Source organism: Oncorhynchus mykiss, chromosome 3 (assembly GCF_057628025.1).
Source record: "Oncorhynchus mykiss isolate SJ-2025 chromosome 3, ASM5762802v1, whole genome shotgun sequence".
Lineage (NCBI taxonomy): Eukaryota > Metazoa > Chordata > Actinopteri > Salmoniformes > Salmonidae > Oncorhynchus > Oncorhynchus mykiss.
Genome location: NC_143024.1, coordinates 87,693,028 through 87,719,228, shown reverse-complemented (window position 1 = coordinate 87,719,228; position 26,201 = coordinate 87,693,028). Strand labels below are relative to the sequence as shown.

The 26,201-nt window shown below is 40.6% G+C and overlaps 1 protein-coding gene across 1 annotated transcript in view; it reads left to right on the top strand.

The window, feature by feature from the left end:
• Positions 1-4,785: 4,785 nt before the first annotated feature.
• The window catches only part of LOC110520599 (uncharacterized), a 64,075-nt gene continuing 42,659 nt past the window's right edge, over positions 4,786-26,201 (top strand). Inside the window, exon 1 of the mRNA XM_036975225.2 lies at positions 4,786-5,246. Within this exon, the coding sequence (XP_036831120.2) occupies positions 5,156-5,246 (91 nt within the window). The 5' untranslated portion in view covers positions 4,786-5,155. The remainder of the gene's footprint in view (positions 5,247-26,201) is intronic.

Here is a 26,201-nt window from a genome sequence, read left to right as displayed (position 1 = left end):
CCCACAACATGATGCTGCCACCCCCATGCTTCAGGTTTGGGATGGTGTTCTGCGGCTTGCAAGCCTCCCCCTTTATCCTCCAAACATAACAGTGTTCATTATGGCCAAACAGTTCTATTTTTGTTTCATCAGACCAGAGGACATTTCTCCAAAAAGTACGATCTTTGTCCCCATGTGCAGTTGCAAACTGTAGTCTGGATTTTATATGGCGGTTTTGGAGCAGTGGCTTCTTCCTTGCTGAGCGGCCTTTCATGTTATGTTGATACAGGACTCGTTTTACTGTGGAAATAGATACTTTTGTACCTGTTTCTTCCAGCATCTTCACAGGGTCCTTTGCTGTTGTTCTGGGATTGATTTGCACTTTTTGCACGAAAATACACATCTCTAGGAGACAGAACACATCTCCTTCCTGAGCGTTATGACTGCTGCCTGGTCCCATGGTGTTTATACTTGTGTACTATTGTTTGTACTTATGAACGTGGTACCTTCAGGCATTTGGAAATTGCTCCCAAAGATGAACCAGACTTGTGGAGGTCTACAAGGTCTTGGCTGATTTCTTTTGATTTTCCCATGACGTCAAGCAAAGAGGCACTTTGTTTGAAGGTAGGCCTTGAAATACATCCACAGGTACACCTCCAATTGACTCAAATGATGTCAATTAGCCTATCAGAAGCCTTGACATAATTTTCTGGAATGTTCCAAGCTGTTTAAAGTTAGTCAACTTAGTGTATGTAAACTTCTGACCCACTGATACAGTGAATTAGAAGTGAAAAATATGTCTGTAAACAGTTGTTGGAAAAATTAATTGTCATGCACAAAGAAGATGTCCTAACCAACTTACCAACTCAACAAGACATTTGTGGAGTTGTTGAAAAACGACTTTTAATGACTTCTGACTTCAACTGTACTATTAGTTCATTTTAGTATACTGTAAACGAATGGGATCCTTTCAGTTGAGCGTACTAGATCTTCGCCTGTCTACTGGAAGTTGATGCTGTTGCTATGCAACCTCTTGCTAGCTAGTTAGCATAACAATTTACTAGTTAGACATTTTACGACTTCTGGTGTGTTGTTAAATTCAATCTGGAGTGGCAGAGTGCGTTCCTAAATTCAGAGCATTTTCAGATTGTCCATTTGTTTCGCTCTCAGAGCGCACACTGGATGCTCGGGCTGAGGTTGATTTGAGCGTTCTGAACTTACAACGGCAGTCAAACACCCAAGCTAACATTGGCTAGCTACTTTCAGACATAAATGAGACCACTCTGACCGTTTACTCGCCCTAGCAGAGCTGGTTAGGCTATTTTCATGTTATCCGGTGTATTGGTGACTGTAACTGTGCTGCTGGTAACAATTTAAGTACCCTTTTTGCAAACGTTTATTGACACTGGCCATATTCAACGGGTGTTGAGAGCTTGTAAATTAATTATGCTGCTCTCTGGTACACTCAGTCCTCTCTGAAATCGGAGTAGATAGCCAGAGCGAATTTAAGAGCGCACCCGAATGTCCATTGGGAATACAATTTTGCTAAGAATGACAGGAATAACCAAGTCAATAAACGATGGGTAGGAAGTTTGACAGCCTATAGTTAATATACTGGAAAATGTGATGTATAAGTAGCGAACTAACTTTAGGTAGTTAGCAAACATACTGGTACATACTGTTGTAATGATATTCTATGTGGTTCGTAAAAACAGAGTAGCTAACAAATTGTCAGCCAACATAACGTGTTAGGTAACTTATTTGAAAAGTAACTACATTGATCAACATTTTCTTAACATTTGTCAAACCAATTTTTTATTTAACCAGGCAAGTCAGTTAAGAACAAATTCTTATTTTCAATGACGGCCTAGGAACAGTCGGTTAACTGCCTTGTTCAGGGGCAGAACGACAGATTTTTTTCCTTGTCAGCTCAGGGATTTGATCTTGTATCCATTCAGTTACTAGTCCAACGCTCTAACCACTAGGCTACTTGCCGTCCCAATGAATTTGTATCCGCTCTCGTTGTACTTCGGTTGCATATTTTTGCCATTTCTTTCAATTCTGAAAAAGATGTGAAGCCACGCCCATTTCCTGAATAATTGCATTATGGGCCCTAAAGTACGGAAATAGTTTCCTCTGTGTGTCTACTTCATATTTTGGCGAATTTAGTACGCCATCCGGGAATCTTTGGCATGCTAACTATATCCATAGTATGACCAATAAGCATACTATGTACTCAATTCACATCACAAATAGTATGGTTAGTGCGGTTAGTATGAGTATTCGAACACAGCTTTGGTCCCATGTTTCAGGAGCTGTAACAGAAGATCCCAGAAATGTTACATATGCACAAAAAGCTTATTTATCACAAATTGTGTGCACAAATTTGGTTACATCCCTGTTAGTGAGTATTTATCCTTCACCAAGATAATCCATCCAACTGACAGGTGTGGCATATCAAGAAGCTGATTAAACAGCATGATCATTCAAAGGTCCACCTTGATCAGGCGGACTGGGACATGTTCTGGTTAGCCTCAGAGAATAATATTGAGGTATACGCTGATTCGGTGAGTGAGTTCATAAGGAAGTGTATTGGAGATGTTGTACCTACTGAGACTATTAAAACCTTCGCTAATCAGAAACCGTGGATAGATGGCGGCATTCGCCTAAAACTGAAAGCACAAACCACCGCATTTAACCATGGAAAAGTGACTGGGAAAATGGCTGAATAGAAACAGTGTAGTTATTCCCTCCGCAAGGCAATCAAACAAGCGAAATGTCAGTATAGAGACAAAGTGGAGTCGCAATTCAACGGCTCAGACATCAAGACGTATGTGGCAGGGACTACAGACAATCACGGACTACAAAAGAAAAACCAGCCACGACACGGACACCGAAGTCTTGCTTCCAGACAAACTAAGCTATTTCTTTGCCCGCTTTGAGGATAATACAGCCACCTACCGAAATGGCGCCTAAGTATGGTTCCCAATCAGAGACAACGATAAACAGCTGTCCCTGATTGAGAACCATACCCGGCCAAACACAAAGAAACATAAAGACATAAAAAGGATCTCTAAGATCAGAGTGTGACAACTAGTCACTTTAATAATGCCACTTTAATAATGTTAACGTATCTTGCATCACTTATCTCATATGTTTATATTGTATTTTATACCATCTATTGCATCTTGTCTATGCCGCTCTGTCATTGCTCATCCATATATTTCTATGTATATATTCTTATTCCATTCCTTTACTTAGATTTGTGTGTATTAGGTAGTTGTTGTGGAATTGTCAGATTACATGTTAGATATTGCTGCACTGTCGGATATAGAAGCACAAGCATTTCGCTACACTCGCAATAACATCTGCCAACCATGTGCACGTGACCAATAACATTTGATTTGATTTGTGCTTGGGACAATAAAAGGCCTCTCTAAAATGTGCAGTTTTGACACACAGCACAATGCCAGAGCTTTTGCCATAGAAGATAATGTTCATTTCCAAACAGCCTCACAACCGCAGACCACATGTAACCACGCAAGCCCAAGACCACCACATCTGGCTTCTTCACCTGCGGGATTGTCTAAGACCAGCCACCTGAACAGATAAGGAATCTGTCGGTTTGCACAACCAAAGAATTTATGCACAAACTGTCAGAAACCGTGTCAGGGAAGCTCATCTGCGTGCTCGTCGTCCTCACCAGAGTATTGAACTGACTGCAGTTTGGAGTCGTATCTGACTTCAGTGGGCACCTTTGCTGACCACTGGCATGCTGGAGAAGTGTGCTCTTTACGGATGATTACCGGTTTCAACTGTACCGGGCAGTATGGTGTTTTTTGGGTGCCCCATGGTGGCGGTGGGGTAATGGTATTGCAGGCATAAGCTACGGACAAGGAACACAATTGCATTTAATCAATGGCAATTTGAATGCACAGCGATGCTGTGATGAGATCCTGTGGCCCATTGTCGTGCCATTATTCTACTGCCTTCACCTCATGTTTCAGCATAATAATGCTCGGCTCTATGTCTCAAGATACTGACTGGTTTTCTGATCCACGCCCCTAACTTTTTTAGGGCCTAATGAATTTCCTTATATTAACTGTAACTCAGTAAATTAGTTTGAATTGTTGCGTTTATATTTTTGTTCTGTGTATAATACTGTAACATATGCAACTTACTGTCATGCACATCTTTTTTAAGTAAGGGTGTGTGGTGATGGGGATTTGTACCCACTATCCTGGCAACGCAAGAGCCATGCTCTCCCAACTGAGCTGCTCTACCAACTGAGAATTCGTAACAGAATAGGAATGTTTACAAGTGAGATTTTCATTGGATGGTTAGTTAAACGCTTGAGTCCTGGCTAACATTTCAACCTGGTTGTTCTTACCAACATGGCTACCGTTATCAACCCATACTCCCAATGATGCTTTGTCTCTCCAGTGTAATACTTCCCAATGTTGTTGTTGTACATCAGCGTATGTTCGCAATCATCATGATAAAGAAAAAATATGGAAATAATTAATTAATTAATACATTAATAATAATTCATAATTAATACATTGATTTATCACTTATAAATCTAGAAATCTCACTCCCAACTTCAACCACACCAGCAGTTCAGGTTCCCCATCACCTTTCCACAGAGACTTTGGGCCATAAAAAGTATTCTTATTCTTCTAAGAAAAAAAGCTGCCTTTCAACCCATAAAACAGTACTTCAACAGACCTGCTTAGCAACCAGCAACCAGTCCAGGGAGGGGGTGGGGTAAATCAAATCAGTGACAAACTAAGCTTTTCTTATCTGTTTCTTCCTATCTTTGCTCCAATTCTGATCTCAATTGTTTTAGACTGATGAACAAAAAGTAACACACAAGAATCAGTAGAATGATGGAAACTTGTAAACAAGGGTGTAGTTTTCACAAAACCACAAATGCCTGTGAGTGGATGGTTATGAGAGAGGGCTGACAAGAGGGGGAGGAAAATTAGGGTTGCCAGCGTTCTTCTCATTTAAAGCTTTAACTCTTCCCCACAAAAAAAGCACTGGTGCAGTCTGGGTTGGGTCTGTCTTACTCGCTGCTTTACTGGTAGTGTTCTCTGTGTACATGGTACAGTGACACCCTGTACATTTTCACCTCACTTTGCGCACAAGGAGAGCCCATGTCTTTCCTATAGACATGATGAGCTTTGTGTATTCAAGGATTTGCCTTTTTCTGGTTGTCTCTGTGACTCAAGTTTTGTTTGTGAAATGCCAGGATGGAAACAGTGGTAAGTACCTCACTGCTTGTTTATATTAATGCTTACTTAATTAAAGTTGATTGGTATAGCGTTAAGAGTGTGGGTGCTGGTTGCACGCTGAGTTGAACTTTTAACATGAGCTTGTTGGACTAGGACTTCTCTGGTGTTTAATTTTTACACTTATCTGTGAAGAGCTTCATTTGCTTCAAGTTGTTGGATTTACTTAGTTATGGTAGTTCTGAAGTGTTCTGCTAATGAGAAGTGTTGGATCTGTTTTTGCCAAAATAAATAGCAAGGCAATATGAAGTGCACCGTTACCTTGTTTGGGGTTTTTCTTTTTATTGCATTCTAATGGATAGCAGCTGAGGACAGAGTGACGGCATGGAACACGCAAGATAGATTTGTTTAAAGGATGATTGGGACAGACCTCAGCCGGTAGGCTCTCTGAGATTCGTTCCAACTTTGGAAAGGTTGAAAGGAGGTGAGAGTAACTTCATAGTGTGGATTATCCTACATGGGAAAATAAACTCTCAGTAAGATTCTGTAGTGTCCTGTATGAACATGTGTTAGTCAAATGCCACTGATGTTACATGTTCCTCTAAGGTGTCAGATGAAAGCTCTGTGAGAGAAAAGGAGTGCCTCAGGACTAACTTTATTCCTCACCTCTCTTGTCACCAACAAGCAGATGTTTTTTCCTCTGTATTCTACATCTGCCGAGACTATTTCAACACCACACGTCTTGGAGGGAACACAGCTTGCATTCTAATGCAGGGCAGATGTGAGGAGAGGAGCCGGATAAGGGGCAAATGGTGTTGGATTCACTGAGTCATTAGAGCTCTCTGTGCTCTTCGGAAAAAAAAGGGTTCAAAAGGGTTCTTCGGCTGTCCCCATGGAGAACCCTTTTTGGTTCCAGGTAGAACTTTTTTGGGTTCCATGTTGAATCCTCTGTGCAAATGGTTCTACATGGAACTCAAAAAGGGAACCAAAGGGGTTCTAGCGGGAACCAATAGGGTTATACATAGGGTTCCCCTATGGGGACAGCCAGGGAACCCTTTTAGGTTCTAGATAGCACCTTTTTTTCTAAGAGTGTATAGGTAGCCTATACAGACTAGGTGGCCAACACTTAAAACCCAAAGCTGAAACACTTGAGTGTTATTGTTTTAGTAATGTTGTGTCTTCTTTTACAGATTTTTTTTATATTATGATGTCATGGAATGTTCTGATGTCATGAGAGCAAAATACATAAAACAGGCTACTGAAAGTACCTTTGTGGCCCTTGAGTGGCCCCTGATTTTAGTGTGCTGTCAAGTCAATCTTTTTGACTTCTAGCTAAAGGCTCGATTGGAGTTTGTTTCCCCCTTGTGGTGAAATGAACAGAAGCCTCTCACATCTGAGCATGTATAAAGCGTAATCATGTTCAACATGTCTGCACATTTTATGTTGAGTTAATTACCATTATGACAATACTGTTACAATAGAGGCATATCTTCCAGTAAAACATGGGACTACTTTAGGTATTATAAGAATATGTGTTCATCTACAAAGCCTGACCAGAGGAGGACCTAAAGCTGATATTCTCGAAAGACGACATATTTAATGTAGGGCCCCTGATCTAATGCCTCTTCAAAATGGACGACCGGTGACGAATCCCCCCCAGAGGAAAGTTATGTCCCTTACATTCTATTGGATTTCAGAGTACTAGTCCCACTAGTCGTTTTTCCCTGTCTGGTCTCTGCTCAGGGTGGAGGCCAAGGTTATCACATTTGTCCACATGAAACGAGGCACAGAGAACTTGAACTCATGTTCCCACAGAACATTAATGATGCCAACCTAGGGAGAAGAACGTTCTAATTCAATCCTGTCAAAGCAGCAAAAAAGTTCTCAAATTCCCGCAACTAAGTGAAAAACGAGTCAACTCTGCTTTTGAGAAATGTTTTAGGGTATGGTTATCATTGAATGGTTATGTTGAGTTAAGTATGGGGTACAGTTGAGGTTTTAGCCACTTTATGTCATTGTGAGTAGAAAGGCCATCCTATGTTTCCAAAGCGTTTATTAGCCCTTAGAATAGCAGCAACAAATCCCTGTGTTTAGAACTTCGTCATTTCAAGAACCCGTCAGACTTGGTTGAATCAGAACGAGACTTTCGATTTGCAATTAGATTGAAATGATATGAAAAGGGAAGTATGTCATGTGGCGACAGAGACCAGCTTCTGAATAGGCTGATGTGCTGCAGAGTAAAACTCTAGAGACATCCAATGATTTAATATGTTATTTTGCACAATTGAAAAAGCTCTTTTTGAAAAGTGTAAATGCATTGTAGAATAATATTCCAAGATTTGTTTTCAGCATAGTAATCATAACCTCTATGACCTCATCTATAATAAGCAGTGTAACTGGATTTAATTGAGATTTTTATATGGAAAATGGCGACTTATAATGGAGTGTGGTTGAATGTTGATTAAAGTGAGGAATTGCAAACAGACATTCTGTCTCAGAGAAGTTGGAATACAACAGTAATATTTATCGGGTCTAGAAAATAGAGACTGTAAACCATGAAGAAGAAAAGATTGTGGAGGGTATTAAAGATATTTTTAAAAACTGCTTAGATTTCTGAACGGGAGAGTTCAAGATGAACTTTTGAAGACTGGAAACATGTTTAGAGCAAATGTTTGAAATCGTTTTTTGAACAGTTTTAAATGAATGCCATATGTGTACACATGTGTTGGAAGTGTGCTTGCTCGATGTCTCAAATTCTTGATAGACTTGCGGATGACAAACGAGAGGTCTAAGCTTTGCACTAACACATACAAACAAAACACAATCATTTTTTCTGACATAGGTAGGTCTTCACTCCGTAATAAAAGTATGTAGTGTGCAAGTTGTAACAAGCAAGTTTGTGAACATGGGGGATGGGGGGAATATGATGTCATTTCAGAGGATTTGTTTTTGGACAGAAGCTGTAGAGATCAGTAATAAATGGCAGTTCTGTAGCCAAAGTTTTGCCCAAAGTCAACCTTTAAAGGAATTGTCTAATGTTTCCAGATTTCCATGAAAAATGGCCAATAATTAATTATAATCTGAATTAAATAGTTTTCCTTCCCCAAAATGTTAATGAAGTATGTTAAAAAGTAAAAAAGCAGCTATTCAGTGTTGGAATGGTGTGGGCGTATCGCAACAACAGAATGGTGTGGGCGTATCGCAACAACAGAATGGTGTGGGCGTATCGCAACAACAGAATGGTGTGGGCGTATCGCAACAACAGAATGGTGTGGGCGTATACCAGTCATAAAAAAATATGAATGTGAGTAGCCCGGTGATTGACCAGCTCATCCTCCTCAGGACATCATCCTCTATGAGGAAACAACATGCAAAAGCATATTTTGTTTTTGCAATTTATGTTTTGGACATAAACATGAGTATAGGGTGAGTCAATTATTTGGGTATTAATTATCAGAATATGAACTATTAAAGTTTTCACTGGACAGATACTTTAAAACTGCATTTTCTCTCATCCTCATGGCAAAATGTGTATAGTAGCAGGAAATTAGTTTTGAAACTGCAGCATTTTCTCTCAGCCTCATGGCAAAATGTGTATAGTAGCAGGAAATTAGTTTTGAAACTGCAGCATTTTCTCTCAGCCTCATGGCAAAATGTGTATAGTAGCAGGAAATTAGTTTTGAAATTGCAGCATTTTCTCTCAGCCTCATGGCAAAATGTGTATAGTAGCAGGAAATTAGTTTTGAAACTGCAGCATTTTCTCTCAGCCTCATGGCAAAATGTGTATAGTAGCAGGAAATTAGTTTTGAAACTGCAGCATTTTTTCTCATCCTCATGGCATAATGTGATGAAATGCAAGAAGTTCGGAGTTCCAACCCAAAAAATACCTAAATAATAAAATAATATATTTGTTAGTGGAAGATTGGGGGGCCTTTCATTTAAACTTCCACTTATACTGTGTTTTCAAAATATCCTTCCATGTACCCCTCATAATACCCTTCCGTGTAACCCTCATAATACCCCTTCATATACCCCACCACATACCTCTCAATGTACCCCTCATAAAACCCTTCATAATACACTTCCATGTACCCTGTCATATACCCCTCATAATACCCCTCCATGTACCCTTCATAATAACCATCAAAGGAACCCCACAATATACCCGCCATATACCCCTCATAATACCCCTCATAATATCTCTGCATGTACCCCTCATAATACCCCTCCAAATAGCCCAAAAATACCCTTCCATGTACCCCACATAATACCCTTCCATATACCCCTCATAATACCCCTCCATATACCCCTCATAATACCCCTCCATATACCCCTCATAATACCCCTCCATGCACCCCTCATAATACCCTTCCATATACCCCTCATAATACCCCTCCATATACCCCTCATAATACCGCTCCATATACCCCTCATAATACCCCTCCATGTACCCTTCATAATAACCCTCAAAGGAACCCCACAATATACCCCCATATACCCCTCATAATACCCTTCCATATACCCCTCATAATGCCCTTCCATATACCCCTCATAACACCCCTCCATATACCCCTCATAATACCCCTCCATATACCCCTCATAATACCGCTCCATATACCCCTCATAATACCCCTCCATGTACCCTTCATAATAACCCTCAAAGGAACCCCACAATATACCCCCATATACCCCTCATAACACCCCTCCATATACCCCTCATAATACCCTTCCATATACCCCTCATAATACCCTTCCATATACCCCTCATAACACCCCTCCATGTAACCTTCATAATACCCCTCCATTTTACCCAACATATACTTCTCCATGTACCCTTCACAGTACCCCACAAAATACCCCTCCAAATAATCCTCATAATACCCATAATACCCCCCATGAAACCCCTCCATGTACCCCTCATAATACCCCCCATAATACCCCTCCATGTACCCCGCATAATACCCCCCATAATACCCCTCATAATACCCCTCCATGTAACCCCCATAAAACCATTCCATGTACCCCTCATAATACCCTTCCATGTACCCCTCATAATACTCTTCCATGTACCCTCATAATACCCCTCCAAATACCCCTCATTATACCCCTCTATATACCCCTCATAATACCCCTCCATATACCCCTCATAATACCCCTCCATGTACCCCTCATAATACCCCTCCAAATACCCCTCATTATACCCCTCTATATACCCCTCATAATACCCCTTCATATACCCCTCATTATACCCCTCCATGTACCCCTCATAATACCCCTCCATATACCCCTCATAATACCCTTCCATATACCCTTCCATATACCCCTCATAATACCCTTCCATGTACTCTTCATAATGCCCCTCATAATACCCCTCCAAATACCCCTCATTATACCCCTCTATAAACCCCTCATAATACCCTTCTATGTACCCTTAATAATGCCCCTCATAATACCCCTCCAAATACCCCTCATTATACCCCTCTATAAACCCCTCATAATACCCCTCATAATACCCATCTATATACCCTCATAATACCCCTCATAATACCCTTCCACGTACCCCTCATAATACCCATCTATATACCCCCCATAATACCCCTCATAATACCCTTCCATGTACCCCTCAAAATACCCATCTATATACCCCCCATAATACCCCTCATATTCATAATACCCTTCCATGTACCCCTCATAATACCCCTCCAAATACCCTCATATTACCCCTCCATGTACCCCTCCATATACCCCTCATAATATCCCTACATATACCCCTCCATGTACCCCTCATATTCATAATATACCCTCCATATACCCCTAATAATACCCCTCCATGTACCCCTCATAATAGCCCTCCATGTACCCCTCATATTCGTAATACCCCTCCATATACCCCTCATAGTACCCCTTCATATACCCCTCATTATACCCCTCCATATACCCCTCATTATACCCCTCCATGTACCCCTCATAATACCCCTCCATATACCCCTCATAATACCCCTCCATATTCCCCTCATAATACCCCTCCATGTACCACTCATAATACCCCTCCATATACCCCTCATAATACCCCTCCATTTTCCCCTCATAATACCCCTCCATATTCCCCTCATAATACCCCTCCATATACCCCTCATAATACCCCTCCATATTCCCCTCATAGTACCCCTCCATATACCCCTCATAGTACCCCTCCATGTACCCCTCATAATACCCCTCATAATTCCCCTCCATATACCCCTCATAACACCCCTCCATATACCCCTCATAACACCCCTCCATATATCCCTCATAACACCCATCCATATACCCCTCATAACACCCCTCCATATACCCCTCATAATACCCCTCCATATACCCCTCATAACACCCCTCCATATACCCCTCATAACACCCCTCCATATACCCCTCATAACACCCCTCCATATACCCCTCATAACACCCCTCCATATACCCCTCATAACACCCCTCCATATACCCCTCATAATACCCCTCCATATACCCCTCATAACACCCCTCATAACACCCCTCCATATACCCCTCATAACACCCATCCATATACCCCTCATAACACCCCTCCATATACCCCTCATAACACCCCTCCATATACCCCTCATAATACCCCTCCATATACCCCTCATAACACCCATCCATATACCCATCCATATACCCCTCATAACACCCCTCATAACACCCCTCCATATACCCCTCATAACACCCCTCCATATACCCCTCATAATACCCCTCCATATACCCCTCATAACACCCATCCATATACCCATCCATATACCCCTCATAACACCCCTCATAATACCCCTCCATATACCCCTCATAACACCCCTCCATATACCCCTCATAACACCCATCCATATACTCCTCATAACACCCCTCATAACACCCCTCCATATACCCCTCATAACACCCTTCCATATACCCCTCATAATACCTATCCATATACTCCTCATAACACCTCTCATAACACCCATCCATATACCCCTCATAACACCCCCAAACCATGCAAAACATGTTAGTGTGTGAACACTCCCCCTCCCAACGGGCAGACTGACACGCCTTTAAAACATCTTCAAATATGGCCACAACACTGTACATCAAAGGAACTAGACCATTTAATCTTTGTGGAGCATGTGTTCTTTCTACTTACTTATACATGTGTTTATATTAGATTTTGGTCTTCGGTGTTTTTAATAAACATTTTGGTATTTATTGAAGACAAATGCCAGACTGATGACTGATGACTTTCTCTCTCTCTCTCTCTCTCCCTCTCTCTCTCTCTCGCTCTGTGGGTAATGTGCAAGAGGCAAACAAAGCTGGTATTCTGAATCAACAAACCTACATATATTAGGTCACTTTGTTTCGCAAATTGGTTCCAGTTGTTGCTGCCACATCAGTTACTTACATCCCAAGAAATGGGCTGTTTTCTCCCCAAAAGCTAATGTCCAAACACATGAAGTCCACCAGACGTGGGACTGATTGGAACCATGTGCTGCATTTTTGCGCTATGACTTGATTACGGACCAAAAGAAATCCAGATTGTGCTTTGGGTCGGATTACACCTCAACCAGAGTACCAGACATCCATGTTTTATCAACTGCCTGGCATGATAGCCCATGGCTTTGAATCTGCAGGACTCATTGGAAATGATAGATTCCAATGATAGACCAAATGGATGGAGATTATAGATGTTTAATGCAGCTCGTGCCAATGAGGCTGCTCCATGGGAACTACCAAATGGATGGAGATTATAGATGTTTAATGCAGCTCGTGCCAATGAGGCTGCTCCATGGGAACTACCAAATGACAGCATCAGCAAACAGGGGAGTGGAGGGGGATGATTTCCAGATGTTAAAATAGTTGCTTTGGCAGTATTTGGAAAATATTAAAACAAGTCTTAGCCGAAAGGAGGGAGGGAGGCTGGGGGTGAAGTTATAGAGCTGTAAGACGCGGTAGGTCAGGGTACGGCTTGGGGCCTGGGGCTGTGGGACGCCTGAGGGATGGAGCCCCCTCTCCTCTTTCCACCCACAAGACTCCATGGTTTGAAAGTAAAAAATTATCATTTTTGAAAGCTCTCTCACATGTTGCGTCAGCTCTGAGTGGCACTTCCTTCTCAGTCAGCTCTGAGTGGCACTTCCTTTTCAATCAGCTTTGTGACCAACTCAACAACCTGTCCAGTTTTAGGAAATGTAGATGATGACGAGATGGTCTGTAAGCGTGTGCCTTGTTCAAGAACACAAACGCAGACTTGCTGGCGAACGGTGTGCGTCTGTTGTTTTGAGTTGCCTTTGCAGGTTTTGAATGTTTATACAGCTGGTTGTATTTTGTCGGAGGAGATCAAGAAGGACGTCTGCCCTCTGGAGTTGATCCGCTGGAGGTTGGCAGTCTTAAATATACTGTTCTCTCCCTCCGAGCATGTTCTCTATCTGTCCCCTGGTGACCATTTCAAAGACTGGTGTAATTGGTTTAGATCCTCCAAATTCATGACATGCTATGTCACATTAGGATAGGTTCTCCTACGCGGGTTCAATGCGTACAAAACAAATCGTAACCTCTGAACCTTCAAGTAAAAATGTGCGTACGCTTTTTTTCATAGAACTTCCTAGTGGTTGATTTTGATACTTTCCAAGTGGGAAACTCAGACCTCATCTTTCTACAACCAGTTACTAAGTCGGAAATTTGAGAGTTTTGAGTTCCAAGTTGGCTTGAACGTGAGTCAGCACCACATACTTGGGTTCATATAGTAATTTTTTTTTTTCAAATACATTAGTTGTACTTGGTTGTGCTTGCCTGGCATAATGGTACCAATGGAATAGTCCCAAAAGTGCAAATCCTGCCCAGAAGTCAAATATTTTAGACACTGTTTGAACCCAGGTCTGCGACACAACTAAACAGATACTTTCCTGAATTGATAAATGCAATTATGAAACGTTGTTGATATTAAATTATACTTGTTGGATACTGAGTGTACAGCATGATGTCATAAGTGGTTTCCTATAGCTGCTTGTCTGTACTGTGCCGTCTGTGGGCCATGTGCTGCCTGATGTTTGACTACAAGCAGCCTTCGCAAACCTAAATTCTAGGCTTTACTCTGTGGTTAAGGTCTATGGTTGCTGCCTGCAATGACTAGTGGGTGTCAATGGTCATGGTGGTCATGTTTAGGTTCCATGCTCTTGTCGTGTAGGAAACTTGATTGACAGCTGACGTGGGTTAGAGGTTGATTCCTTGACGATAGCTGGTCCTTCTCTCGTGTGTCTCCTCTGCTGGTCCTTCTCTAGCCCACAATGTCCTAGCAGCAGAGCAAATACAGTACCCGGAAGGACATCATGTGGTTCAGTTGGCTGAGTCAGGGACATGATATAAAGGAATGGAAGCATGTCTAAGTTATTCAGATGGTCAGATACAGTATGTGTTAGTACAGTATGTGTTAGTACAGTATGTGTTAGTATAGTATGTGTCAGTACAGTATGTGTTAGTATAGTATGTGTAAGTATAGTATGTGTAAGTATAGTATGTGTTAGTATAGTATGTGTTAGTATAGTATGTGTTAGTACAGTATGTGTTAGTACAGTATGTGTCAGTATAGTATGTGTTAGTATAGTATGTGTCAGTATAGTATGTGTTAGTATAGTATATGTTAGTATAGTATATGTTAGTACAGTATGTGTTAGTACAGAATGTGTTAGTATAGTATGTGTCAGTATAGTATGTGCTAGTACAGTATGTGTTAGTATAGTATGTGTCAGTATAGTATGTGTCAGCATAGTATGTGCTAGTCCAGTATGTGTTAGTATGTGTCAGTATAGTATGTGTTAGTATAGTATGTGCTAGTACAGTATGTGTTAGTATAGTATGTGTCAGTATAGTATGTGCTAGTACAGTATGTGTTAGTATAGTATGTGTAAGTATAGTATGTGTTAGTATAGTATGTGTCAGTATAGTATGTGTTAGTACAGTATGTATAGTATGTGTTAGTATAGTATGTGTAAGTATAGTATGTGTTAGTACAGTATGTGTCAGTATAGTATGTGTTAGTACAGTATGTATAGTATGTGTTAGTACAGTATGTGTCAGTATAGTATGTGTCAGTACAGTATGTGTCAGTACAGTATGTGTCAGTATAATGTGTTAGTACAGTATGTATAGTATGTGTTAGTACAGTATGTGTTAGTACAGTATGTGTCAGTATAGTATGTGTTAGTACAGTATGTGTCAGTATAGTATGTGTTAGTACAGTATGCATAGTATGTGTTAGCTCCTTTCAAACTCAGCTTGTCCACCATGTTCGCTTAATGTTTAAGTATCAACGTTATTGGCTTTAACAACTACGTTCAACTACTTAAAGAACATCTTTAAATAGGACGCCAGTTGCTTGTCTGTTTTCCTTAGTTTATGACAGGTGAAAGGTCACAGGTGAAAGATTACATGTGAAAGTTCCCAAGGTCATTGGCTCAAGTGAAAAGGGTTCCAATGGCAGGTAGCATGGGAAATATAGGACCCTTTCAAGAGTACCCTAGGACCTCTCATTTTCTCTGAAGCACTTTTATGTTGGCTATTTTGTTATTGTGAACATTAACTGTAAACTGTGTTTGCATGACTTTGAGAGTCACTGCATTTATAAACAGCAGCATGCAATGATTCTAGACTTCCTGGTCAAATCCCAGAACAGATCTGCCTAATGGATGTTTCTGGTGATTTGGAATTCCGGTTCAGAGAATTCCTTGGACTTGAGTCAAGCCTTGAATAGCTGCTGTACTGTGTCCACTATACTACTACCAGTAGTGTAAAGTACTTAAGTAAAAATACTTTAAAGTTCTACCTCTGTAGTTTTTTGTGTATCTGTACTTTACTTTATTATTTATATTTTGGACACCTTTTACTTTTACTCCACTACATTCCTAAAGAAAATATGTACTTTTTACACAATAATTTTCCCTGACACCCAAAAGTACTCGTTACATTTTTATTATTACATATTTATTATTTATTTAACCTTTAATAGTCCAACGGTAACAGTGCAGAATACTTATCTGACAGTTCCTAGTATGACCGTCTCTCTTAATGTCCCTCGCAATTACACTTACATGGTCAGCAAAGCAGGTCCAAGTCAAGCTCCGATTGATGTGAAGTGTAGACAGTATCAGATGTGATGAAAAAAATAGATGTTATATGCATTTCTGGTCCTCATGACTATACAATGGATTTGTTGCATGATTAATTAACCATTACTACCTCATGTACTTAGTCATGGATGATGTAATGACACCTGCACGTACAACGGCAAACACACACACACACACACACAGAGAGAGAGACATACACACGAGTTGATTCTCTGTTGAAATGGTGTACGAGAGTTCCTTAAAGACGTTAAGATGTTGAGAGGAGGGAATTTAGATTGTGCAAAACCATGCAGTTCAGAATGCTGCCAATATGAATCAGGGTCATTCTTGCTGGACTGTGTCATGGGCCATAAAGAAATCCTCCATGGAAATAAACCATCCTGAAAATGAGTGCATTCTTTCAGCACAATGTAGGACTGTGTGTCAGACAGTCACCCACCAGATGTCCATTCCTACACCAACAAGCAGACTACACAGTAAGCCAAGACCAATGTCAACGTCTGACCAGTGAAATGTTTGAGTCATGTGTACCAGGAAACTAAATTGGATGATTTCACCAGAGTTTCTATGATTTGAAGGAACTGGGCTGTTAACGGGTACGTTTGAATGAAAAAACACTTTGAAAACCTCAGAGTGTTGCATTTCTTATAGAGAGATGTCAGGTTAGGCCTATGTGACATATTCCACATTAGATGTGACATATTCCACATTAGATGTGACATATGACACATTAGATGTGGCATATTCCACATTAGATGTGACATATTCCACATTAGATGTGACATATTCCACATTAGATGTGACATATTCCACATTAGATGTGACATATTCCACATTAGATGTGACATATTCCACATTAGATGTGACATATTCCACATTAGATGTGACATATTTCACATCAGATGACATTAGGTGACATTTAGAACGTGGCATGTATACATACGGTATTAGCCTATACAACAGCCATTAATAACAAAGATTGATGGCTATATTCATGGATCAAACATCTTGAAAGCAGTAATTTACCGAGAACAAAAAAGCCTGAGTGAGTGAAGTATTATTAAGTACAGCTTTTGGACGCATGCTGTAAATATGAGCAGTGCTTAAAGTGGATCCACATGTTGTTTTCTGTTGGGAACAATTTAATTGCCTTCTAATTGCCATTGCGAATACTTTTAGTTAGCATAACATCAACACAGCCATACAGGGTCTTTATTATTAATTCTTTATTTACCCACACGGACTCAGTGAGGGAACTGGAGAAGTTGATATCAGATCAAATGACATTTTATTTCTCACATGCGCCGAACACAACAAGCCCCTTAACCAATAACGCAGAGCAAGAAAATATTTGCTAAATAAACGAAAGAAAACAAAATGTGACGCATAAAATTACAATTAGGAGGCTACATCCAAGGGGTACCGGTACTGTGTCAATGTGCGGGTTAGTTGAGGTAATTGAGGTCATATGTACATGTAGGTAGGGGTAAAGTGACTATGCATAGATAATAAACAGGTTAGTTGAGGTAATTGAGGTCATATGTACATGTAGGTAGGGGTAAAGTGACTATGCATAGATAATAAACAGGTTAGTTGAGGTAATTGAGGTCATATGTACATGTAGGTAGGGGTAAAGTGACTATGCATAGATAATAAATAGGTTAGTTGAGGTAATTGAGGTCATATGTACATGTAGGTAGGGGTAAAGTGACTATGCATAGATAATAAACAGGTTAGTTGAGGTAATTGAGGTCATATGTACATGTAGGTAGGGGTAAATTGACTAGGCATAGATAATAAACAGCGAGTAGCAGCAGTGTAAAAAAAGGGGGTCAATGCAAATAGTCCAGTGGCCATTTGATTGTCTGTTCAACAGTCTTATGGGTTGGGGGTAGAAGCTGTTAAAGAGACTTTTGGACCTAGACTTGGCGCTCCGGGAACCGCTTGCCGTGCGGTAGCAGAGAGAACAGTCTATGACTAGTTTGAATTGTTGTATCTGACTGTAGACATGTTGATGCTGTTGTTTCCCCTTCAGGTCTTCAGTCATCCAGTGATTTGCGTTGGCAGGTTATCAAGGTACGTGTGGGTGGGTGGTGGATTAGCTCTGTGTAATACATTTCATCCAGGGCAGTTTCATCTCTCTCTCAGCCCAGTCCCTTCCTCACAGGCTGGGCTATCTCCATCACAGGAAGCCCTGTCACAGTGGTATTTCCTCTGGAAGAGTTTGGTGTTTTGTCTCTGGGGTTGGGCTATTCATGTCCACGGTCGTTTATGCCCCTGTCAAACCTTGGAGAGAGACAGGAAACCTTTACTTTAGGTCTGCGTCTCTAAGGGATATTGTGTACAAGGACACATTGGCTGCGTTTACACATGAAGCCAAATTAGGATATTTTTTCCACAAATTGGTATTTTGGCCAATCACATATCTGTCTATGTCAGATCTTTTTCTGAACTGATCTGATTTGTCAAAATACCAATTAGTGAAATAAATATCAGAATTGGGATGACTGTGTAAACACAGCCATTGTACTGCAGATACAGTGGGGCAAAAAAGTATTTAGTCAGCCACCAATTGTGCAAGTTCTCCCACTTAAAAAGATGAGAGAGGCCTGTAATTTTTTTATTATTTTATTTGCAAATTATGGTGGAAAATAAGTATTTGGTCTGAATCGGCAATAAGTAAGCAGCTTGGTTTGAAGAAATCAATTGTGGGAGCAATTATTAGGAAATGGAAGACATACAAGACCACTGATAATCTCCCTCGATCTGGGGCTCCACGCAAGATCTCACCCCGCGGGTTCAAAATGATCACAAGAACGGTGAGCAAAAATCCCAGAACCAAACGGGGGGGCCTAGTGAATGACCTGCAGAGAGCTGGGACCAAAGTAACAAAGCCTACCATCAGTAACACACTACGCCGCCAGTGACTCAAATCCTGCAGTGCCAGACGTGTCCCCCTGCTTATGCCAGTACATCTCCAGGCCCGTCTGAAGTTTGCTAGAGAGCATTTGGATGATCCAGAAGAAGATTGGGAGAATGTCATATGGTCAGATGAAACCAAAAATATAACTTTTTGGTAAAAACTCAACTCATCATGTTTGGAGGACAAAGAATGCTGAGTTGCATCCAAAGAACACCATACCTACTGTGAAGCATGGGGGTGGAAACATTTGGGGCTGTTTTGCAAAGGGACCAGGACGACTGATCCGTGTAAAGGAAAGAATGAATGGGGCCATGTATCGTGAGATTTTGAGTGATAACCTCCTTCCATCAGCAAGGGCATTGAAGATGAAACGTGGCTCACTACTCTAGAGGAGATCTGCATGGAGGAATGGGCCAAAATACCAGCAACAGTGTGTGAAAACCTTGTGAAGACTTACAGAAAACGTTTGACCTCTGTCATTGCCAACAAAGGGTATTTAACAAAGTATTGAGATAAACTTTTGTTATTGACAAATACTTATTTTCCACCATAATTTGCAAATAAATTCATTAAAAAAACTACAATGAGATTTTCTTGATTTTTTTTCTCATTTTGTCTGTCATAGTTGATGTGTACCTATGATTAAAATGTAAGGCCTCTCTCATCTTTTTAAGTGGGAGAACTTGCACAATTGGTGGCTGACTTTTTTGCCCCACTGTATGTGTTAGAGGACATACACTGAGTGTATAAAACATTAGGAACACCTTCCTAACATTGAGTTGCACCATCTTTTGCTCTCAGAACAGCCTCAATTCATCGGGGAAAGGACTATACAAGGTGTCGAAAGCATTCCACAGCGATGCTGGCCCTATGCTTCCTACAGTTGTGTCAAGTTGACTGGATGTCCTTTAGGTGGTGGACCATTTTTGATTCACACGGAAAACTGTTGAGCGTGAAAAACAAAGCAACGTTGCAGTTCTTGACAAACTCAAACCGGTGCGCCTGGCACCTACTACCATACCCCGTTCAATGGCACTTAAATCTTCTGTTTTGCCCACTCAACCTCTGACATACAGTATATAGTCCGTGCCTCAATTGTCTCAATGCTTAAATATCCTTCTTTAAACCTGTCTTCTCCCATTCATCTACACTGAAGGTGTCATCAATAAGGGATTATAGCTTTCACCTGGATTCACGGAAATAGGTGTTCCTAATGTTTTGTCCACTTAGTGTATATCTGTGTTAAGTAGACCAAGAACTTAGCATCTATATTCTAGAGTTCAAACATTCTGTTTAGATGTTCTATGGCACCCATATCTCATGTCAACCAGTTATGAACTGACTTTGAGTTGATGTAAGCATACCTGTCACGAATATTACCGAAGGTGGCTCCCCTTCTTGTTCGGGTGGCGCTCGGCGGTCGTTGTCGCCGGTCTACTAGCTGCAACCGATCCTTTGTTCCGTGTTCGTTTGGTTTTGTCTAATTGGTTTCACCTGTTCATTGTTTGGTTGTTAGGGTGGGGTTATTTAAGTTAGTTTAGCCCGCTTCTGTTTGTGCGGGCTTGTACTTCTGTATTTGTGAGAGGTGTTAGTGTTTGGTTGGGTTTCCTCGCTGTCCTGGTATTTTACCTAAGGGTACTATTTTGTTTTTATAGTTACGCCTCTGTTGGGTAAATACTATTTTTGTTCCTTTGATTTTGGACATTAAAGCGTGTTTTTTCCCGCATCCTTTGCATCATTCTTTTTTCTATGACCTCGATGTGCAGTTTCTGTAAAGCTAAATCAGATCAAGCCTGAACTGTGCGATGTCGTAGGGAGTTGTAGTTTCCAACAGGCCAATATTCTACATAGATTAGTGCAGAAAACGTGGTAATAAACTACATTGACCATAATCCACTGCTCGCCAGTTTAAACTTGTGCAGTCTCTGCAGGGAGCAGACATGGAGACTGTGGATAGTCTTGACTTTATCCACATTTTGTTACGTTACAGCCTTATTATACAATTGATTAAATATAATTCCTCAGCAATCTACACACAATACCCCATAATGACAAAGCGAAAAAACGTTTTTTTGATTTTTGCCAAATTCATAAAAAAACTAAAACGGAAATATCATATTTACATAAGTATTCAGACCCTTTGCTTTGAGACTCGAAATTGAGCTGAGGTGCATCCTGTTTCCAGTGATCATCCTTTGGATGTTTCTATAACTTGATTGGAGTCCACCTGTAGTAAATTCAATTGATTGGACATGATTTAGAAAGTCACACAACTGTCTATATAAGGTCCCACAGTTGACAGTGCATGTCAGAGAAAAAACAAGCCGTGAGGTCGAAGGAATTGTCTGTAGCGCTCCAAGACAGGATTGTGTCGAGGAAGAGATCTGGGGAAGTGTACCAAAGCATTTATGTGGTATTAAAGGTCCCCAAGAACACAGTGGCCTCCATCATTATTAAATGGAAGAAGTTAGGAACCACCAAGACTCTTTCTAGAGCTGGCCGCCCGGCCACACTGAGCAATTGGGGAGAAGGGCCTTGGTCAGGGAGGTGACCAACAACCCGATGGTCACTCTGACAGAGCTCTAGAGTTCCTCCGTGGAGATGGGAGAACCTTCTAGATTTAAGGACAACCATTTCTGCAGCCCTCCACCAATCAGGCATTTATGGTAGAGTGGCCAGACGGATTCTCTGGTTTGATAAAACCAAGATTGAACATCACAGCGTCACGTCTGGAGGAAACCTGGCGCCATCCCTACGGTGAAGCATGGTGGTGGCAGCATCATGCTGTGGGGATCTTTTTCAGCAGCAGGGACTGGGAGACTAGTCAGGATCAAGGCAAAGATGAATGGAGCACAGTACAGAGAGATCCTTGAGGAAAACTTGCTCCAGAGCGAAGGTTCACCTTCCAACATGACAATCATCTTAAGAACACAGCCAAGACAACGCAGGAGTGGCTTCGAGACAAGACTCTCAATGTCCTTGAGTGGCCCAGCCAGAGCTCGGACTTGAACCTGATCGAACATCTCTGGAGAGACCTGAAAATAGCTGTGTATCAACGCTCCCCAGCCAACCTGACATTGCTTGAGAGGATCTACAGAGAAGAATGGCAGAAACTCCCCAAATGCAGGTGTGCCAAGCTTGTAGCGTCATACCCAAGAAGATTCTATGCTGTAATTGCTGCCAAGGGTGCTTAAACAAAGTACAGAGTAAAGGGTCTGAATAGTTATTTAAATGTGATAATTCCGTTTTATATTTTTTATACATTTGCAAAAATGTTAACAAATAAATAAACTGCTTTGTTCTTTACATTTGCAAAAATGTAAAAAAAAAATATCATTTTTCCTTTGTCATTATGTGGTATTGTATGAAGATTGACGAGGGAAATAAAACAATTTAATCCATTTTGAATAAGGCTGTAACATAACAAAATGTGGAAAAATGTAATGGGTCTGAAGGGGGGTCTGAACCATTTAGGTCATGCATCAGCATCAATAGGATGTACTGCTGGTTATTTAATCAGGTCAAATGAGAATAAGTGAAGAACAAACTTGTTTCCTATTGGGAAAATGTCCACCCTACTCTGAATTCAGAGCAGACATTTTGGAACTGCTGAAGCTGACACAGCTGCTGATGACATATTCAGAAAATATGTAATGGCTGCTCATCGAAGGGAGGAGCCGCAGTCAACATACTGGAGACAACTTGACAAGCATTCATTCTAAATTTGCCAGTAACACATCAAGACAATGCCCATTGGGCACAGACGTCAATTCAGTGTTTATTCCGAGTTGTTTCAACGTCATTTAATTGAAATAACTTGAAAACAACGTTGATTCAACCAGTCTGAGCCCAGTGGGTGTTTCTTATTCCTGGTTCAGATGTTGATAACATTGATTGAATGATTGAATGTAAACTTTACAGTAAAGTTTTGTTTTGTACTTTTCATAACAACAGAGAAGAAGATAAATTTCCTCGCCTGCTTTGGGGCGATTCTCTTTGGCGGAATAGTCGGTTTGGAATGTAACTGTCAAATTGCTTTTTGACCTTACTTTCACTATCAGGTCAGTAGGAAACATAGTTTGAAATGTTCCACAGCTCTTACTCATCCCTGAACTCAAAGCGACTGTGTCTGTGATTATCTGTCTACAATTAGATTAGAAATCTATTTGCTCCAAAACTTGAAATTCTATTAGATTATTTTGGCAGTCTAGGTTTCAACATTAGTTTTTTAGGTCTCATAATGTTTCTTTATGCTATGTAGGATACTACAATTACAGAATCTGTTCAAGCATTGTTTAAACACAAAAATCAAGTAAACAACAAGTGTGTGCTAGTATTTTAAAGAGTGCAATTTGGAGTTGTGTCTGCTCTAGATTCTGTCTCCAGGTTTGACAGAGATATAGGACACAGTAAACTTCAAGGGGTCATTTTACTTTTAAAGTGAAAACCATGTCACTCCCCCACCCTAGGCTTTAGTTTGAGTAATGTCATCTGAGACAATGGGCAGATAGGTTGTTGTTCTTGCAAACAGCTTTCTGTGTTTTCTACCTCCCTTGAGTGTTTGTCAGATCGCCAACAGTTCATTTTCAAGCTAACAAGAAAAGCATTCCAATTCATTCCTAGTTGCTGTGATGCAGTAATACTGTATTATTCTCCAACATGAATCAAACCTATTTGCGATACTTTGAGAAGTATTGAGAGTATTCAATATACACAAATCTGCAGTCCAGGCGCAAGATGTAAATATTTATACCATACATCTTTGCCGTGCCTTAGGCTGCACTTAGTAATACGCTGTAATGTAAGCCAGTGTCATGGCAAACCAGCTGCATGAGATCTGCTAGCTTTCAGCACTATCAAACAAACAGAGAGGGAATGGAAAGGAGGGAGAGAAGGGGGAAGAGAGAGATTTAGCATTAGAAGGAAAAACCAGGCAAGGATGTTTTCATTGGCTTGTGAGGTAATATGGTATTATTTAGTTAAAGCACCTAGTGGTCAAATGAAAGGTTGTGGCAGTATATCTTCACTAGCCCAGGGATGTTCCCCATGACATATATATGGGTTTCCACACAAACCAGGTCCACCCCTCCAAAAATAATGATAATGACCGGACATGCGTATTTCATCATTAGATGTAGTTTATCTTATGTAAGGTTAGAGATATTTTTACAAGCATTTCGCTACACTCGCATTAACATCTGCTAACCATGTGTATGTGACAAATAAAATTTGATTTGATTTGAGATATGTACAAAGATTTTTGTTAAAGGAGTGGCTCTTCATCTGTGACCGGATCTTTTATATCTGAGGCTCCGTATCGATGAGTGTGCAAATTCTCAAAAGAATCTCACAGGAATTTGGAACTTCAGACATTTTTTATGCCCTTAACCCGATTAGATACATAGTTAGTTTGATCGGAGTTAAATGCCAAAAATATGATATTCACAATGTCACTAAGCAAAAACCAAAACACCAATAGCCAATACAATGTCAAAACATGATTTTCTTTCATGAGTTCAGTACTATTTGCTTAATTTTGCAAAAGTATCGTCATTAGCTAGCAAGCTAAGGTTAGCATGCTAAGTGTCATCGTGTAGAAGTAGCAAAGAAAATACAGTTTGATAAGCTATTAGTTATCTAGCTGGCAAAGGTAAACCAGTTACCAAAGAGGATGCCAGCTAGCTTTACATGCATGGCAGGACCAGTGTTGCCAAGATGGTAGACCATCTCCGATGTTGTGTCAACATGTCAACCAGGACAGATTGTCCTATAAGACCCGAAAATGCTGGCACATACATAGATGAAGCTCTCATGCAGTGCAACAATATTTTATTAGCTGTAGTTAATAGCATTCAGTACACATAAATTCACATAGCTATGAACGACCATGTTGTAAACTGTAAAGTAGCTAGCATCTCATCATCTCCATTATCTTGCTATCGCATAAAAAACGAATACAACAAAATACCTCCAAATGCATTGTGGATTAGTCCACAATTTCTCTGACATTTGGCTCGTAGTTCTTGCACAGGAAAGAAGTGTTCAGTTTTCAGGGACCTACCAGATCACAATTCTTTCTTTGCTACAGTATATCTACACGATGGCACTTATTAAAGCCTTGAATCTCATAGGGACCTGCTTACATTTTTGTCACCACTGGTTATTTAGCTAGCCGTTAGCCAGCAGGGTTGCATTGGTTTCCATTGGACTAGAGCATGCTAGGCTGGCTAGCTAACACAAACTGATGATCATGTAGCAGCCTATGCTGACTAGTGTTGCTAACAGCTAGCTAGCTAATTACCATACACCGTAGTTGTGGGTCCACAAAATCATGCAAATGGTACTGAACTCATGACTAAATCATGTTTACACATAGTAGTGGTTATTGATATTTTGGTTGTTTGCTTTTTGCTTAGTGACATTGCAAATATAATATTTTTCCTATTTAACTGATTAACTACCGGTATGTTTCCTTTCTAATCCTTCTTCTTCTTCTTCTTGTTCCATGTTTCTCCTTTTGTTCCTGTCCACCATCTTCTCCTTCATCAGATCTTCTTCTTCTTCTGTAGTGTTATACTGGTCCACAAACAAATGTTTGGATGCCGCCATACATTCCATTATACCTGGTGATAGGACAATACAAAATTGGGGGGAAAAAAAGGAAAACGACCCTGCAAATGAAACCTAATTTTAAAAAAAACACCCCATTCCACTATTTAACCCTACCTAGTCCAACACCAAGTCGACGGCCTGGGAGGACAGAACACTGCCGCTCAACACCCCACTGCAACTCTTCTGCAGTAAAATCTTGCAATCCCAAGTACCTCTCTGAGCTGCCACCATTTTCTATGACTTACATTTCATTTCTAGAGTACAATTGACAACCATGGCTATAAATGCTAAGAAACCCACCTTACTGAAACACATATT